Source organism: Rhinatrema bivittatum, chromosome 3 (assembly GCF_901001135.1).
Source record: "Rhinatrema bivittatum chromosome 3, aRhiBiv1.1, whole genome shotgun sequence".
Classification (NCBI taxonomy): Eukaryota; Metazoa; Chordata; class Amphibia; order Gymnophiona; family Rhinatrematidae; genus Rhinatrema; species Rhinatrema bivittatum.
In genome coordinates this window covers 195,768,602-195,787,805 of record NC_042617.1, presented here as the reverse complement: position 1 = coordinate 195,787,805, position 19,204 = coordinate 195,768,602, and the positions used below count along the sequence as shown (strand labels likewise).

Sequence of the window (19,204 nt, the reverse complement as noted above, 5' to 3'; positions counted from 1 at the left end):
GCGCCCGTGCACGGCTCTTAAAATTAAAGATGTGCTTAGTTTTTATCTGCCGGGTCGTTTTTTTTTTTTCTGGCAATTTTTGCCGAAAAAAGACGGAAACACCCCCCCCCCCCACCCCTTCAAATGTATTTAAATACAAATCCCCCCACCATCCCGATCCCCCCCCCCCAAGACTTACTAAAAGCCCTGGTGGTCCAGCGGGGTCCCGGGAGCGATCTCTCCCTCTCTGGCTGTCTGCTGCCAGTAAACAAAATGGCGCCGGTGGCCCTTTGCCCTTACCATGTGACAGGGGCTACATGTGCCATTGGTCGGCCCCTGTCACATGGAAGGAGCAATGGATGCCCCGCGCCATTTTCTAAGATGGTGCCCGTCGTCCATTGCTCCTACCATGTGACAGGGGCTGACCAATGGCACCGGTAGCCCCTGTCACATGGTAAGGTCAAAGGGCCACCGGTGCCATTTTGTTTACTGGCAGCCGATGGCCCGAGAGCAGGAGATCGCTCCCGAGACCCTCGCTAGACCACCAGGGACTTTAGGCAAGTTTTGGGGGACTATAATTAAGTAAATTTGAAGGGTTGGGGTTTTTGTTTTTTTTTTTTTAATAAATGTGCCCCTCCCTCCACGCTAATCCGAAAAACAATTTTTCCCCGAAATTTCGGGGAAAACCTGATCGTTTTTCAGATCCTCCGACCCATGCCAAATAGGATAATTTTTTTGAAATTTTCCAATTCGGCAAAAACGAATGCACATCTCTACTTAAAATCTACTTCTTATTCGGGCTGATACAGTAAAGTGCGCTCCAGTGGAGCGCAATGTTAGCCCGGGTTTGGACGTGCGGTCAACCCCCCCCCCCCCCCCCCCCAAAACTAATAGCGCCCGCAACATGCAAATGCATGTTGATGGGCCTATTAGACATTCCCGCACAATACAGAAAGCAAAATGTGCAGCGAAGCTGCACATTTTGCTTTCAAAAATTAACACCTGCCCAAAGGCAGGTGCTAATTTCGGCCAGCACCAGGGAAGTGTACAGAAAAGCAGAAAAAACTGCTTTTCTATACACCCTCCGACTTAATATTATAACGATATTAAGTCGGAGGCCCCAAAAATTAAAAAAAAAATTTTAAATTAAAAAAAAAAAATTAAAAATGTGCCCGTGGCCCGTGGGTTGGAAGACAGACGATCAATTATGCCAGCGTCCTTTTTTCCGAACCCGTGGCTGTCACCGGGCTCGAGAACCGACACCGGAAAAATTGAACATCGGCTGTCAATCCCGCTGACAGCCGCCGCTTCTCTCAAAAAGGAGGCGCTAGGGACGCGCTAGTGTCCCTAGCACCTCCTTTTACTGCGGGCCCTCATTTAAATACTTGATCGCGCGCCCAGGAGAGTGGCCTGGGCGCGAGTTCGGAGAGCAGGTGCTCACCTTGGAGCGTCGGCACTCCCGCGGGTTTTAGTGTATCGGCCCGATTGTGCTGAAACTGAGCTGTGTTGGGACTCTCCCAGAAGGATCTGCCTTTATTTTTCCCTTTGCTCCATCATGTCTGTTAATGTTGTTTACCTCAAGAGACCTGATGGGGTTTTCATTTAGCCACTATACATTTGCACACTAACCCAAAATACATTTAAATATCCTAAAAAGGTGCTATCATTACAATGATTACAGTCCCTGAGTCTTCTTTACCCTATCATATACATAGGAGCGGCCTGGGAGGGAACGGGGGAAAGCAGTGCGGCTCGGCGCGCGCAAGGTGCATAATTGTGCACCCCCTTGCGCGCACCGACCCAGGAGTTTATAACATGCGCATGCCTGCGCACGCATGTTATAAAATCGGGCATACATGTGCCCGCGCCGGGTAGCGCGCGCACATGTAGGCCGCGCGCGCTTCTTTTAAAATCTACCCCTGTGTGTGGATCTTTATTCTTTTTTTTGAGAGGAGGATTTTTTAGAATTGTTTCATATAAATAGCACATTGTGTCATAAAAAGCCTCAATGACTACTTTTTCCGGAGTATGGTCTTACACAGCAGATTATGTGTCCTCTGCACAGGTACTCCAAATTACTCGAGACTACAGTGAGAAATGCGAAGGGGAGCTAACATGGAGAGGAGGGAGTAGCTTCAACCTTTCCCTTGCTGGGAATATACTGACTAGCTCAAGTATGGGTGCTAGTATGGGCCTCCCTCAGGCCAGATGTTAGTAAGGATTTTACCAACAGTCTCCCACTTCTGCCACTGCTTATTATGGCCTTCCCACAGTGGCGCTGACAATTTAAAAATCACCGCTGTGTGCCCTTCACTCAATGGGAGGCTCGGAGCTGGCAGCAGCAGCCAAATCAGCTGCTCGTTCCAGCCTCGCCTCACTCGCCTCCCCGCAAAGTGCCACCGGGAGCTCCCTGCTAACTTGCATTGCTGCTGGCAGCTGCTTATATTATTACTGGCTCCCTCCTGCCCCGAAGCAGCGTGGGGAGCCCCAACTCGGCTCCTGCGGCTCGACCACAACACCAGGTCCAAGCACACCAACCAAGGTCCAATTTACCAGCAGGCCCCATATCAGCCCAGCAGTCCAGGACCCCAGTACACCAATGGGCAGGTAAATAAAATATTAATTTTTGAACTTCATTTTTTTTTTAACACCTGTACACACACTTGTTGATCTGAAGACAAGGCCTGTGAGATCTTGACTGCTCATGTATTACATCATCCTTTAAAAGGTAACACGATCTACAAAGATTTCAGTTTTCTTTGACACTAAAATGTCTGCTGATATTCTACAGTCCTTTAATGAAATGTCATCTTCGTGGATAGATCTGCCAGCTCAGTTAGAGATTCTGCCTCTGTGCATTCTGGGATTTGTAGTGCTATAGTTTGAACTGACACATGCAGGACTATAAACTCCAAAATAAGTAGAGCTAGGAGATTTGACTGGCTCAGTGTCCCAGCTGTCTTTCAGACAGTTGACTGGTCTTCAAAATTAGACTATAGGTATTACATATATTCATAAAGGTTTAATTAGACTTCTAGTTAAAATTTAAGGATCTCAGACCTGGGGCAACATTTGTTGTTCTTCTTATTCCGTGCAGGATATATTCCAAGATATTTGCTGTCGTAAAACCCATTTCAATCCAATACAGCACAAAATTAGATACTTTCCAGTTTCCAATATACACCATACCAATAACAAAACACCATGGATATTCTCATGGTAAGGTCACAGAGAGGAAAGAAATGAGACTTAAAAGGATAGGTGACTCCTAGTAACAATGATAACTTTTTTTTTTTTTTAGAAATACTGAGGTTTGCAAGAAAGGAGAAACTTGCTACTCAAACAGAGTAGAGATTAAGCAGAATATAAGGGTAGCAGCAGAGAAAAACATAACTTCTGTTTCAATAAGAATGGTCAATAATTATTTTGCTAACAAAAATAAACTCATCGTGGTAGCAATATTATCAATTAGTTTTCCAACCATAAACATCAATCTTTCTCTACTGCCATTGGGCTTCTAGCTCAGTTTGACCTAGAAACTACTGAGCTATAGTGCCATGCACTTTCATTCACAGTTAAGTCTTTTTCCCTCTATAATCCAGCCACTGCAGTGACAGTCCACAGACTGCATCTCCCTGTACCCTGAAACCTACCTATAAGTGCCACTGTTGCACAACAGCTGAAACCTCCTCCACAGTATCACCAGTCCCAATCAGCCCAACATGGCATATAATATAGTGGATGAGACAGTGGCATGTTCATTTATAATGCAGGTGTTGCGCCAGAGGTGGACCCTTGGGCTGAGGTGAGGTTGATGCAACCCATAGGCAGGGACCTAAGGGTCCCCACAGTCAGCAGGAGGAGTGGACTGAAGCTAGAGACCGCTGAAGCTTCACCTATACCAGCCCTCGTTCCCCTAGGGTTCAGCCTTTGGGTGCCAGGGCTGGCAGGACTTAGGCGGACCTAAGAGTTAACTAAGGATGGAAGGCAGTTCAGCCCAGAGACAGCAGCCGGTAGATGACATAGTCCTATCCTGGACATGATTCGGTACAGGAACTTGGGAGCCAAAGGAACAATAGGTAGCTGGAGGCACTCAAGCAAAGGAAGGCCTAAGCCTTGTAAGTCCACATCCAGAGAGTAGGCAAGGAGAGGCATCACTGACTGGCTAGGATCAGAGCTGGCAGCAAGTAGAAGTTGTGACAAGCGATGTAGACTCTGGACACAGGAGAGTCTGTAGCGTAGTCATTTGAAGCAAGGGTCAGGGCACAGAGAAGGCAGACATGGTCAGGCGTAGCAGAGATCCGGGGTGGAGAGAAGCTGAACAGTAGTCAGGTGTAGCAGTGGTCAAATCCAATAATCAGTCCAACACATAGACGAACAGGAACAAGAAGAACAGGAACCGGGAACCACAGGAAACAGGAACACCATGAAGACACAATTCGGGAATCAGCAATGAGTACTCTAGAATATGAGGAGACCTGTTGCAAATGCAAAGCTACTGAGTGAGGCCTGAGCCTTTATACGCTGAAAAGTCTGACGTCAGCATCCTGGTCTGTGGCCAGGTTCCCACCGCAGGCCCTTTAAAAGAACAAGAGATGCGCGCGCGCTCCTAGGAGGGGGCGCGACGCTGATGGCGGCGTCTCTCCACGGGCCATGCGGAGAGGCCCAATGAGCAGGGACATCTTGGCTGGCAACACTGGGTAGCGATGCAGGACCGGAGGCACTGGAGGGAACCCGAGGTTGGAGCTGGCGGCCCCTTGCCGAGAGCAGCTTTAACATGCTATGTTCTCCTTCCTGATGTGCATGCAATAAAAAATGAGCTCCAGTACAAAGTGATGTCTGAAGAAATAGCAGTTTGGTTAGAGTTAAGACCACAATGGTTCACAAGAAAGTGAGAAATGAATGCTTTATACTGAACCTTAAATAACTCCAAATAACCTGTCTCATAATGCAAATGTTTTATTGTAACTTTTCTCCTTTTCAGTTCATTGTAAACTGGCATGATGTGTTTTACGAATGTCGGTAAAGAAAAGCTCATACATACATACATACATACATAAATAAATAAATAAATAAATAAATGTTTCAAACAGTGTCACCAATTGTAATAGCTTCCATGGTCAAAGCCAAAGAAGAGCATGCAGGCTATTTAAAGCAAAGCATGCATGAATGAAACAGTGCAGAATTCTTAGCCTTCCTGTCAATTGGCAATTCTGCAGAAAATCTTTTTCTTGGAGCAATGTCATTACTTTGAAAGTGATAAAAACCCAAAGATCCTTTATACAGAAAGTGTGCTACCATAAGAAACCAGAAGTAACTTACCTTGTGAAATTAAGAAAATGAACATGTCGCGTGAATAAATATGGCTGCTCAGCAGTACTTATATTTCTAATCAATTCCACCTAAAAAAAAAAATTAAAATGAAAAAAAAGTTGATTAGAGTTCCATAAAAAGAAGCACAATTTTTCAATTTAAATCCATTTGGTCTTCCAAAAGATATAAATAATGCCTCAAAAAAGCCATATCCTCTGTGTAATGCGAAGTTAACAGAACGGGAGAAGTGATGTGTGGTAATATGTAAAATTTTAAAGACGTATAGATTATAATTAAATGTCTTTCAGCAACTCTACAGCAATTCCCTAAAGCGCTGTGGAAGAAGCTATTTTGACCAGAGTCACAAATTACTTCATAGTCACAATGGATGTGACTGGTCCATGTTGGTTATGATATAACAAATCACACTGCACACATTAACAAAACACTAAGGGGTAGATTTTAAAAGAAGCGCGATCAGCCTACTTTTGCTTGCGCATCAGACTCAAGCAAAAGTACGCTGGATTTTAGTAGATACGCGCGGAGCCGCGCGTATCCACTAAAATCCTGGATCGGCGCGCGCAAGGCTATAGATTTTGTATAGCCTGCGCGCGCCGAGCCGCGCTGCCTCCCCCCGTTCCCTCCAAGGCCGCTCCGAAATCGGAGCGGCCTCGGAGGGAACTTTCCTTTGCCCTCCCCTCACCTTACCCTCCCTTCCCCTACCTAACCCACCCGCCCGGCCCTGTCTACACCCCCCCCTTACCTTTGTCGGGGGATTTACGCCTCCCGGAGGGAGACGTAAATCCCCGCGCGCCAGCGGGCCTGCTGCGCGCCGGGCCGCGACCCGGGGGCGGGTACGGAGGGCGCGGCCACGCCCCCGGGCCGTAGCCACGCCCCCGTACCCGCCCCCAAACCGCTGCCGACACGCCCCCGGAACGCCGCGACGACCGGGCCCGCCCCCCTCCGAGAACCCCGGGACTTACGCGAGTCCCGGGGCTCTGCGCGCGCCGGGAGGCCTATGTAAAATAGGCTTCCCGGCGCGCAGGGCCCTGCTCGCGTAAATCCGCCCGGTTTTGGGCGGATTTACGCGAGCAGGGCTCTGAAAATCCGCCCCTAAGAGGTCAATATTAAAAAAAAGCATTAAAAAACAGATCGCTTATCTTGCTATAATTAGCCAGAGACGTTTTTAGTGATATTTAGTGGGATTAACGTCCCACTGAATATCCTCAAATAGAGTCATCTGGGTAGATCTACTTGGATAACTTTGAAACTTAAGTAACCATGTTTGAATATGACCAGTATTGTTAATTTAGAATGCAGTGGATTACCATCCCCCCCCCCCCCCCAGTGTGGCAGAAAAAATAGTCCTCATACCTCTTGTCCCACCTTTCCCAGAGTGACGCTTGAAGCTGCCCGGATTGCGGTACAAGGTGCACCGTGATCCCAGGGCTGCACAGGGTTTTGGTGGGGGCAGGAGGGTTAAGTTTAAGTTGGGGAGCGGAGGGAGAAGAGGAGGAGACCAGAGATCATAGTTTTTGCTATCTATTCAAAATGCAGATAGAATAGTAAAATAAGGGACTAAAGTGTGGGTTTAGCAAAGAAGCGGCATTCCACAGGCTCCGGCAGCAGATTCACTCCAGTGGCTAGGTCTCTACAGCCAGGCCTCTCCTCTGTGCTTTCAGGGAAAAGTACCTGCAGGAAAAGCAGGAGCAAATCTCTGCAGGTACGTTTTATCTAGACAGTTTTAAAAAGGCTGGTGCTTCAGACATACAGTCAAATCCAGGAGCGAAGTGCAGGCTCCAGTTCCACTAAGGCGCTATGAATTCTCAGACAGAATTCAACTGATGCAGGCCATCTGAATTCTGTCAGCTTTCTTCCTTGCAGCAAGTTAATTATCTTTTACGTTGTTATCAGTGCTACAGACTCATAAACAGTGCATCAGGGCAGAACCTAAGCCACTGACAGGAGTTTCTTATCTCCAGATTCCACAGAGGCTGTTGGGGGGTGTGGGGGGGGGTGTGGGGGGGGGGGGGAGCAGATCTAAAGTTATCTAGCCCTGTGTGGCCAGATAACTTGCTGCTTAACCAGATTATCTTCAAAAGATATCCAGGGAAGTGGCACTATAAAAAGAAAAAAAGGGCAATAGACACCCCCCCCCCCCATCCCCTTCTAAATCTATGTACAGTGTTGAGGAGGCTGACCCCGACCCCCCCCCCCCCATCCCATCACCACCACCACCCTTCCCCGTCTGAAATCATAACTTGAAATCTGGCTTCCCCCAAGATCTTTCCCCCCCTGCAGATTCCCATTTTGATCAGCTGGTGAAACCAAGGCAAAAAGTCGCCTAGAAGTTACATACTCATTTGATGTCTACCAGCTGTACAAGTACTGCCAAAGGATGCAAATTAGGTAGTAGGACTACTTTGACCACAATACATCTTTTAGATACTCCTGTCCACTGTCACTGATTAGTGTGCTGGCCAAAGATATTTCAGTAATTTAACCAGTCAATAAAAAAAATTTATAATAGACAGTTCAGACACATATATAGCATGTGAACTCAATAGTCAGCAATACATTAAAAAAAATAAATCAGTAAGCAATTATTACAATTTCTAAAAGCAATAATACATTTCTTGTTCATATTAATGTTCTTTATTGCTTTCCAGAACTGTAAATCTTTCATTGAGATTGATACATAATCCATTTAGCCACCCAACAGCAAAAGATACTACAAAGTTGACTGAAGAGTTCACTTTCACAGTAGCTATCACAAATCCATTTGCACAGTTACAGTCATACCAAAACTAGAAAAAAAAAGCAAAAACATTACCTGTTGGGCAAGGGGCTCTTGATCATGATCCCAGATTAAAAAGAAAAAAATGACAAGTCTCTTAGGGGTCAATATTCAATGTGTTTGTCTAGCTAAGTTCGGGACTTAGCCGGACAAACATTTGGATTTCAAATCTCCCATATGCTGAATGCCTTCGGGCCATCTGGCTAAGTAGTTGGCCAAATAAAACTTAACTGGATAGCCTGGAAGCATTCTGGGGACAGTCTGGGGTGGAGTTATCTAGATAAAGGCCTCATTTACTAAGCATTTTTCCCACAGACACAGAATGGGAGAAAAGCCTTAATAAATCTGAACCTAAGTTTAGCTGAATAACTTTAAGATGGAAACAGTCCTAAACATCCCATTAGCCAGGTGGAGTGGAGGAGTAGCCAAGTGGTTAGAGCAGGCTTCAAATCCTGCTACCGCTACTAGTGACCTTGGGCCAAGTCACTTCAATCTCCATTACCTCAGGTACAAATTTAAAGCGAGAATTACTAAGTTAAATTATCGCGGGTTAAGCAGCATATAATGCAAGCTGCATTACATTTTGCGGCACTGTCACGCGATATTGCACAATAGATTTGAAGATTTCCTCCCCCTAAGGAAATAAGCTGCTTGGCATGCATAAAATTGCCCAATACATGCAAAGCAGTTTATGTATAGGCAATCCTATGGTAATAAAATAAAGTGGCTGACTCAGAAAAAAGTCGGCCCCTTTATTTTAGCATGCTTCAGGAAGGTGTTCATAATTTCCTCCTGTCGTCCCCCCCCCCCCCCCGACCACCAGAATCATTTTTTTGGGTTGGGGGATAGGGGGGACCACTAGATCTCAGGGATATTACATCATTTGGAGGGGGAGTGGGGAAGGCATGGGGATATTTTGGGGCTGAGGGCCAAAAGTCAAAGGGACACTTTTGTTGAATAAGGGGGAGGGGTGGAGGTCAGGACTAGGCCATCGCCAAATGGTTCCCCACATTTTGTTTTTGTTTCTTGGGGGCCAGGGCTACCTCAGAAGGCAGTAGGGAGGAGTGGGCAGGGGGGTTGCCATTGACCCCCATGTGGTTTTTGAATAATTGTGTGGGGAGACAATTTTAGGGCCTCCAACCATTTAAGTGATGGTTGCAGCAGCTTAGGTGGGCTGCCATTGCGTGGGAAGGCCCCGTACCATGGCATGGTTTTTTTGTCATTCAATTTTGCCATGATAAAAAAAAAATCACACCGTGGTACAGCTATAATAGTTTCTTAGGGATGCCCCCCACAATATTTGGCTCCTTCTGTGACAAACTATCGCAGCTTAGCAAATCTCTCTGGGGATAGGGAAATACCTAAAGTATCTGAATGTAAACTATTATGAAGTACCTGAAAAAGCAGAATATAAATCATAATAAATAAATGTATTCTGGTATAAGTTAGCCCAATAAGTTTATCCAGCTATTTTACCCACTGTCCACCTGGCTAAATATCAGCCTCATAGTTATTTTACAAAATCTCAGATTATATTGGGGACGAACCTATCAATATTCTGTATCTTTGTTGCTAACTGTGACGTCTTAAGCAAAGAGACTGTTCTTTAGTTATGTGGTAATGGACTGTACTACAGCAACATAATGCAAACTATATATTGTTTACAGGGACTGAGTTCAGAAATACCAGGTAGTCTAGTACCTATCACAGATGCAGAGCCTGTAATAAGAACATAAGAACATGCCATACTGGGTCAGACCAAGGGTCCATCAAGCCCAGCATCCTGTTTCCAACAGTGGCCAATCCAGGCCATAAGAACCTGGCAAGTACCCAAAAACTAAGTCTATTCCATGTTACTATTGCTAGTAATAGCAGTGGCTATTTTCTAAGTCAACTTAATTAATAGCAGGTAATGGACTTCTCCTCTAAGAACTTATCCAATCCTTGTTTAAACAGAGCTACACTAACTGCATTAACCACATCCTCTGGCAACAAATTCCAGAGTTTAATTGTGCGTTGAGTGAAAAAGAACTTTCTCCAATTAGTTTTAAATTTGCACATGCTAACTTCATGTAATGATTAGTACACACCCATATAATTAATTTATTGCTTTCTCAACTCTTTAATGTGTATGAATGCAAGGTGTATTTGCATATCATAAGTATATCATATTATGTCTTTTCTAAAACAACAGAGTTTTGTGCATGTAAGGACCCCTTTTCCCTAATGTAGAATAATTTGAATTAAGAATAATTACATTCTCTGGAATAGAGAATATTCTAGAACTGAAGGGAAGGTATTATGGGTGTTCTTCCAGTAGGTCAGAGAGCACTTGTAAGAAAGCAGTCATTTCTAAGCTTCAGATATAACTGAGGAGAGGTGGCAGTTTTTCTACCATGGACTGTAGTTTGATTTGGCCATATTTCCCAGGAAAAAACAATGAGCATGAGCAATATCCTGTCATTGGTCAAGCTTGCATGGTTGATAGCTAGAAGATATCCTTAATGCAGCAAGTTTGGCAAAAGAGAGAGTATGAGTAGGAAAGGGTCACAGCTAGAATGGTGAAGGCAGCATGTACAGCTAACAGCTGAAAGATATCCTCAGCTAAAGCACAGCAGGCAGGGACAACTGGACAGATTGAGTAGGCCTAAGTCTTTATCTGCCAGAATCTACAATGTTTCCATCTATAGTGAGGAAGAGATGACAGATTTCCCACCATGGGAAGCAGGGTGACTTGGCTACACTTCCCAGACAAGGGCAAGGATAGGTAGCAACCTGCATGCAGTCAAGCTTGTATACTTGATAGCTGGGAAATAAGCTTAGGACAAGGGGTGAGGCAGGGGTAGGTGTAAGGGTAAGGGTAAGGAAGGATGATGTCCAAAGCATAAAAAATTCAGACAATCATACTTATGTGGTTGAAAACTGGGAAGGTAGGGTAGACAATATACTGTAGCTGGGGATAAGTGGTCATATAAAAACATAAGAACTTGCCATGCTGGGTCAGACAAAGGGTCCATCAAGCCCAGCATCCTGTTTCCAACAGAGGCCAAAACCAGGCCACAAGAACCTGGCAATTACCCAAACACTAAGAAGATCTCATGCTACTGATGCAATTAATAGCAGTGTCTATTCCCTAAGTAAATTTGATTAATAGCAGTTAATGGACTTCTCCAAGAACTTATCCAAACCTTTTTTGAACCCAGCTACACTAACTGCACTAACCACATCCTCTGGCAACAAATTCCAGAGCTTTATTGTGCGTTGAGTGAAAAAGAATTTTCTCCGATTAGTCTTAAATGTGCTACTTGCTAACTTCTAGTTCATATTGGGTGGGCAACATGGTCTTACCTGCTGACATATATTATGTCATTATTAAGCCATTTACAAAAGCCCTAATGTTAACATTTATTTATTTATGTAGGCATTTTATATACCGTCATTCCAAATGAAGATCACAATGGTTTACATCATCATTCATATTCTTGGTCAATAATTACATATTAGGGCGGATTTTAAATGCCCTGCGGATGTACGCGCAGGGCCCTCGCGTGCCGGTGCGCCTATTTTGCATAGGCCGCCGGCGCGCACAGAGCCCCGGGACGCGTGTAAGTCCCGGGGTTATTTAAATGAGGCGGGAGGGGGTGTGTCGGGGGCGTGGCAGAATGACGCGGCGTTTTGGGGGCGTGACACGGCGTTTTGGGGGTGGCGACGCGGCGTTTTGGGAGTGGCGACGTGCGCGTGGTTTTGGCCCGGGGGCGTTCCGGCCGTGGCCTCTGGACCAGCCCCCGGAACACGGAGCAGGGCAGCCGGCCGGCGCGCGCAGATTTACGTCTGCTTTTCGCAGGCATAAATCGTGGAATAAAGGTAAGGGGAGGTTTAGATAGGGCCGGGGGGGGGGGTGGGGTAGATAGGGGAAGGGAGGGGAAGGTGGGGGGAGGGAACAGGCAGCGCACGCTGGGCTCGGCGCGCACCAGTTGCACAAATGTGCACCCCATTGCGCGCGCCGATCCCAGATTTTATAAGATTCGCGCGGCTACGCGCGTATCTTATAAAATCCAGCGTACTTTTGTTTGCGCCTGGTGCGCGAACAAAAGTACGCGATTGCGCAGTTTTTTAAAATCTACCCTATTGTGTGTTAACATTCACATCCAAGGTTAACACCATAATATATACTTGTTCTAGTTCATATTCATACATATTCTAGGAAATCATGATCGTAAGAAGTTAATCTAGTTCATATTTGTCCATTTTTGGTCAACTTTATGGTAAATACAGGTTCTAGTTCTACTAACAATACATTTTATATTGTTAATTATTATTTGCACTCTCCACTAACATTATTTCTGGTACTGACATTGAAATTATCAGCATATTGGTATTTTACATTAAATTGTACACTTTTCTAAAGAGCCACGCTTGAAACTCTTTCTTTCCGTTATCTGACATAATGACCCTGGAAGAGAGTTCCACAACTTGGGGCCTGCTATGGAAAACATTCGGTCTCTTATTTGCGTTAAGTGTGTTTTCCGATTAGAAGGCACTATTAGAAGTCCTTTGTTTTGTGATCTTAGGGCTCTCTGTGGTGTGTAAAGTTGAAGTGTCACTCCTAATAAACATGGATTAATATTGTTGATGATGTTGTAAATTAGGGTTAATACTTTATAATGGATTCTGAACTGTACAGGAAGCCAGCATAGTGCTATCATTTAGAGTGTGATGCATTCCAATTTCCTTGTCCCTAGCATGAGCCTAACAGATGCATTTTGAAGTAACTGCAGTTAGAAGTCCTGAGAGTAGGCATAGTAATAGGGAGTTGCAGTAGTCCAAGTTTGAGAATTTTAGTGTTTGTAAGACAGTGCGGAAGTCCTGTATTGTTAGCAGTGGTTTCAACCGATGTAATACTCTCAGCTTGGCATATCCTGTTTTGATTAGTTTGCTTATATGCTTTTCATGGTGACATTCTCATCGTTCTGAATTCCTAGGTCTCGTACTTGATCTGAAGGAGTAATGTTAATAATTCCTAGGTCCAAAGTTGGCGATTTGATTATCGTGTTCTCTCTTTAACCACACAATTTTGGGTTTTTTTGGGTTTTGAGTTAGTTTTAATTGAGAAAGTTTTTGTTGTATGGCCTTCATGTATGTTGACAGAGATGCAGTTTTTTCAAATGTTTTGTCGAAAGGGATGAATTGTATGTCATCTGAATATAGGAAGAAGTTGAGTCCTAGATTTGCTAGTCATGCACATACAGAGAGCAAGTAGATGTTGAAAAGTGTGGCCGAGAGTGCTGAACCTTGGGGGACACCTGTATCGATTGGGAAGGTGTCAGAAATATGATTACCCAGTTTGACTTGAATGTCCTATCTTTTAGGAAGGAAGAGAACCATTTGTTGACATTTCCATCTATTCCAATTTCTCTTAGCTGGCGGCATAGCAGGGAATGGCCAACTGTATCAAATGCTGCTGTTAGATCAAACCCTTATAGTACAGGGCCAGCTAAGGAAATGAGAAGGGTTTCTGTTGAGTGATTTTTTTCTGAATCTGAATTGGTTTGGGTATAGTATAGTATATTGTTGTCTTCTAGGTGGTTCTCTAATTGTGATAACACTGCTTTTTCTAGGACTTTAGCAATGAATGGCAGGTTGGATACTGGTCAGTAATTGTCCCAGTCATCGATTCTGCCATTTTTATTTTTTAGGATTGGTTTAATCACTGCTTGTTTTGCCTTATCAGGGACTAATCCCTCAGGTAGCGAATGGTTTATTATGGTTTTGAATATCGGAGTGTAATACACTGTTTACTGTTTTTAGGGTACTTGCCGGGATAGGGTCTAGTGGGTAGGTTACAGGCTTCGGTTTTGTGATGATTTGGTTTATTTCAAATTTAGATACTGGTAACATGAGTAACATGTACTTTATTTACAGGCCGATACAGTAAAGTGCGCTCCGGCAGACCCAAACCGCACATTTTACTTTCAGAAATTAACGCCTGCCAAAGGCTGGCATTAATTTCAGCCGCCACTGGGAAAGTGTACAGAAAAGCTGAAAGAACTGCTTTTCTGTACACCCTCCAACTTAATATCATAGCGATATTAAGTCGGAGGCCCCAAAATAAAAAAAAAAAAATCAAAAATTAAAAAAAAAAAAAAATTAAAGATCTGCCCATGGTCCGCGGGTTGGAAGACGGACGCTCAATTTAGCCGGCGTCCATTTTCCAAACCCGTGGCTGTCAGCGGGTTCGAGAACTGATGCTGGTAAAATTGAGCATCGGCTGTCAAACCCACTGACAGCCATAGCTTCTGTCAAAAAGGAGGCGTTGGGTCTCGGTAGTGTCCCTAGCGCCTCCTTTTACTGCGAGCCCTAATTTACATACCTGGGCTTTCTGAATCGCGCGCCCAGAAGAGTGGCCTGTGCACGCGTCTGGAGAGCGGGCACTCGCTGGCTCTCCCGCGCGTTTTTCTGTATCGGCCTGATAGTGATTCAGTTCCAATGGAAATAATGGGGCCCATAGCAATTAATGTGCATGCTAATCTGCATTAACATTATTGTGGGTTACTGCGCTTTAGTGAATCTCTGTTTTTAACATAATCTTCCACAGGCTAGAATGGGAGTTATGCAGAGGCAGCAACTCATTTTCTGGAGATTTTTCAGCCCCATACATATTTGAGTTTGAGGGATTCCAGAGATAAATAAAAAGAAAGTATGGGTGAATAACCCTTGGTTGGTTGGTCCAGAGGCAGAGTGGAGGGCATTGATGGAGGGTCTCGGGTAGCACTATTTTTTTTTTAATTCATGCCAAATATCTTGCCCACTCATATCATCTCCTGCATATCCCTTTTATGCTAGGTGGGAAAACCCAACTATCTTGAGATATTGGCCCAGAACCAATACAACCTGGGACTGAATTAGGCATATTTGGTTGTTAGTTAGCTACAGCTGATTAGCACCTTCACAGGAGAAGCAGAAGATCTTTCCAATATGCTGGGTCAGCAGAGAAAAAGTTTTTTTTTTTAAATGTAATCTTTTTTTTAGTTTTTTTTTACATCTTCATCAGGTGATCTTAGAGAGAAAATGCTCTGTTTGGGAAGAAAGATATTTTTGAAGACATAAAATGCACAGAGAAATTTTTGTATGCCAGCAGTAGGTACTATAGTTCCCTTCTGCCTTCACTTTATGCCTGACCATTTAACCTTATATAGCAAATATGAAGTGTGGAGATTTTAGAATTAAAAACAGCTCTACAAATTCTAATCTGGTTATCCACATGTTTGATAGGACCATGTCATCATATCATAATCGGCAACCAGCATTAGGAGCTGCTAGCAGGACCTATGGGTAAGTAAAAGCTTTGAAAAGTGGGGAATTTTCTGTGCTTTCTAGGGGTGCTGCCTTCAGTACTATTCTTTAGGGATGTGAATCGGGCTTCGGACGATTAAAAATATCGTCGATATTTTCAAAATCGTCAGAAATCGGGGGCTCCCCCGAAACGATAGGAAAATCCAGACCCTTTAAAACTAATCCCTTTGCTTCCCCCACCCTCCCGACCCCCCCAAAAACATTTTACAGGTACCTGGTGGTTCAGTGGGGGTCCCGGGAGCGATCTCCCGCTCCCGGGCCGTCGGCTGCCACTAATCAAAATGGTGCCGAAGGCCCTTTGCACTTACCATGTGACAGGGTATCCGTGCCATTGGCTGGCCCTGTCACATGGTAGGAGCACTGGATGGCCCGCGCCATTTTTAAAGATGGCGCCGGCCATCCAGTGCTCCCTCTCTAATACCATATGGGTTCCAGGTGTCTTTTTCTTGCAAGATTTTCTGGTTGGCACCACAGCAGTGCATGTAAATATAATATACATTTGTTTTAGGTGATATTTTTACCTCAGAAGACTGTGCTTTTTAGGTAAAATCTGTGGGGAGGGGGGCACAATGTTGTAAGCTGCACCTAGAGCTCCTAATAAACTTGCACTAACTCAGAATGCAAACACACAGTCCCTCACCATTCACTCATCTCCCACTTACCAAGGGAAAAGAGGGTTTCTGGGAGCATGGCAGAGTTGCCAGCTTCCTATAGATATTAGCAATGACGCTTTATCTACCACATCTCTGGGAACCCTGACCCCCTGCCTCCCCCCTCCCGCAGTATTTAATTACCAAAAGGCATAGATTTCAAGGGACTGTTGCTCAGTAAAACTCCAAGGGGGATTTCTCTCTTCCCCCCACCAGCAAAACTACAGGGGGACCCCTCCCCCATCCCATCTCTTGGCCCACTTGGTGATTTGACCTGTGCCATGTCTCATCCCTTGCCTCAGGGGAAGCAGATTGCCTTGAGCTGCCCCTGTGTATGCCTGACACCGGCTGACAGTGTGGCTGTCTCATTACTTGGCAACTGGTTCAACAACTGATTGGTTGGCAAGAGAACTTCAACACCAGAGCAAGATAGATAAAGAGAGATGTAACTAAACTTGTTGAGGGCCGAAAGCATGGCTGGAAGGGGGACTGCAGCTCTGTGTTTACTGTACTTGCCCCTGGTCTATGGTGCGTTCTATTACTTAGTTATTAAGGGAAAATGTGAAATTTATGTTGGCAAATTTTTGGTTCAATTCTTCCAGGCTTCAGCTCTCGTGATGCGCCTGTCAAGGATCAGCTTGGCGTGCTTCTGGGAGCTATCAAAGCACGTGTTGCAGGGAAAGCCCACGAGAGAATCAGACAGGTATTGCGTGGACTGGTTCTGAAAAAAATTCCCTCGGAGCTGATATTTTCCTGCAATCTGCCCCTGTGCGCCCGCTGGATGAAGTTTAGTCCCATGCCCAGAATATCTCTATTCTTGCCCCATTTTTTGCTTGGGGGGCTAAATATTGAAAGTTTGTTTTTTTGAGCTTGTAACATTATCGCCATAAATGCCTTCTCTGTAAAAGTACCATGTATTCCTGTTATTGGCTCTCTGTCTGCCCTCTAACAATTTTCTAATAGGTCGCATCAAAACCATTAACATTTACTTATTTGTGTATTTGTACTTGTTGATCAAATTGTAGCTCAAAGCAATTCGCAGTATTATATAATAAAAAGCCAAATGAAGGGTCCAGTGATTTTATTCTGACAGAAATAAAATGGTTCAGTTTAGCAAATGCAAGAAAATAGGTTATGGATTGTTTGGTAGACTCCACTAGAAAAATGTGTTCACGTCCAACAAATGACGCCAGACAGGATAATAGAATCACCATGAAGGTCCGCACAGAAACTTCTCTGTCTTCCAGGTTCAGTGAAGGACATTACATCCACGAGGGTTATAACTAAGTAGCTGCATGTAAACTCAGCCATCTGAATGCAATTTGCTTTTAATTGAGTAACCGTGTGCTCAAAACAATGGTCCAATTCTGTTCTGAAGATTATCTTTCAAAGAAATTGAACTTATGGCCTGTGAGCTTGTGCAACGGTTTAAGTTTCACTTCACCAACAAGTTTGCAAATACAGTTATGACAGAAATTCATCAGGGCCTCTTATTTTATAAAAGTAAGAGGTGTGTAAAAATGTATGCACAGGAGTAAATCTCCGGGGAATAAAGTCAGATAAGAATCATTTCTTGCAGTGTAAGAGGAATGTCCTGATATTCAGCAACTGATGCACAAGAAAAACTGATGCAGTGATAATGTTTAGCTCTTTGCAAGTATTCACAAAATATCAGCCACATCATCCAGACGCTTTTACTAACAGAAACTGTGTGCAATAATTTAAGGATAGGTTGGGTTTTTTTTTGATAAAGCAGAATTCTTAAACACTTCATAATGTATGGGATTAATTCACCAAAATTCGGAGCTTGGAAAGTGCCCCAGCAGAAAGTTATTTACTGACAGTGACGAATAAAATAGATTTACATTCTATGTTAAAAAACAAAACAAAACATGTTACTCAGTGGTGTGCTGTACCTTAGAAAAGCTGCATGCATGCAACATACCTTTTTAGATCAGCTCAAACTCAGAACTGTGCAATACTTTGTCAACTCCATTATAACATGCCTGACCCTCATTATCTCTTTGTCTGAAATGTATCGTCACTCTCCCAGTGTCACCAATCCTTGGAACTGGGGAGTGGAAGCATATTGAGCATGCTCTCACAGTGATGTCAGCTCAGACAAAGGTCAAGAGGCCAAAACCACTAGCCCACACATCAGTGGTCACTCTGCCTCCTATCAGTATCCTCCAAATTAGCTTTTAAACTTGTTCTTAGAGGAAAGCCAACAGTTGCTCAGGTTTAGAAGAGGGTACACACAAAGGATACCATCAGAAAGTAGAAATCAGAGTGGCATGGCAGTGCAGATGTGGAAAAGGCTGATACTGAACCATCTGAATCAACTGATAGTAAACAGGTTATAAAAAAAAAAAAAAAAGATACATTTAGGTGTCTGTACGCAAATGCTAGAAGTCTGAAAAATAAGATGGGTGAGTTAGAGTGTATAGTATTAGATGAAAAAATAGATATAATAGGCATTGCAGATACTTGGTGAAAAAGGACAACCGATGGGACATTGTGATTCCAGGTACAAAATATATTGAAATGACAAAGCAGATCAAACTAGTGGTGGGGTGGTATTATATGTTAAGGAATCCATAGAATCAAATAGGTACAAATCAAACTATTCTCTGGAATCTCTATGCATGGAAACTAAATGTGTGATGGGGAAGGAGTATAGTAGTGGGAGTTAAATACCATCCACCCAACCAGAATAGGAAAACAGATTGTGAAATGCTAATAGAGATTAGATGGGCTGCCAAAGGTGAAAACATAAATTAGCCGGATACACATATCCATGCCTCAGTTCCAAACATGGATATGCAGCAGCGTCATCCGGGATTGAGCAGCCCCTATAAGCAATTGCGGCGCCACAGTCCCCAGGGCTGCCATCACGTGTGGTCAGGGTCCTCATGGGAAAATACTGTTGAATTTACCATGCAGCCACAGGTTCATTTACTGTAGCTTGGTGAATCCCTCAGTATTTTTCCCTCTGGGATAAATATCACAGCTTAGTGAATGATGCTGTAAGTTTGTTGGGAATTCAGAAGGCTAGATTGGGAACAATAACTCAAGTAGTTATCCATGTTATAGAAGTTATTGTAATGGTGCT

General features: G+C 44.1%; 1 protein-coding gene across 1 annotated transcript in view; it reads right to left on the bottom strand.

Annotated features, from left to right (window-relative positions):
- The window catches only part of UST (uronyl 2-sulfotransferase), a 615,337-nt gene that overhangs the window by 222,848 nt on the left and 373,285 nt on the right, over positions 1-19,204 (bottom strand). The window contains exon 4 of the mRNA XM_029594058.1: positions 5,302-5,381. Within this exon, the coding sequence (XP_029449918.1) occupies positions 5,302-5,381 (80 nt within the window). The remainder of the gene's footprint in view (positions 1-5,301; positions 5,382-19,204) is intronic.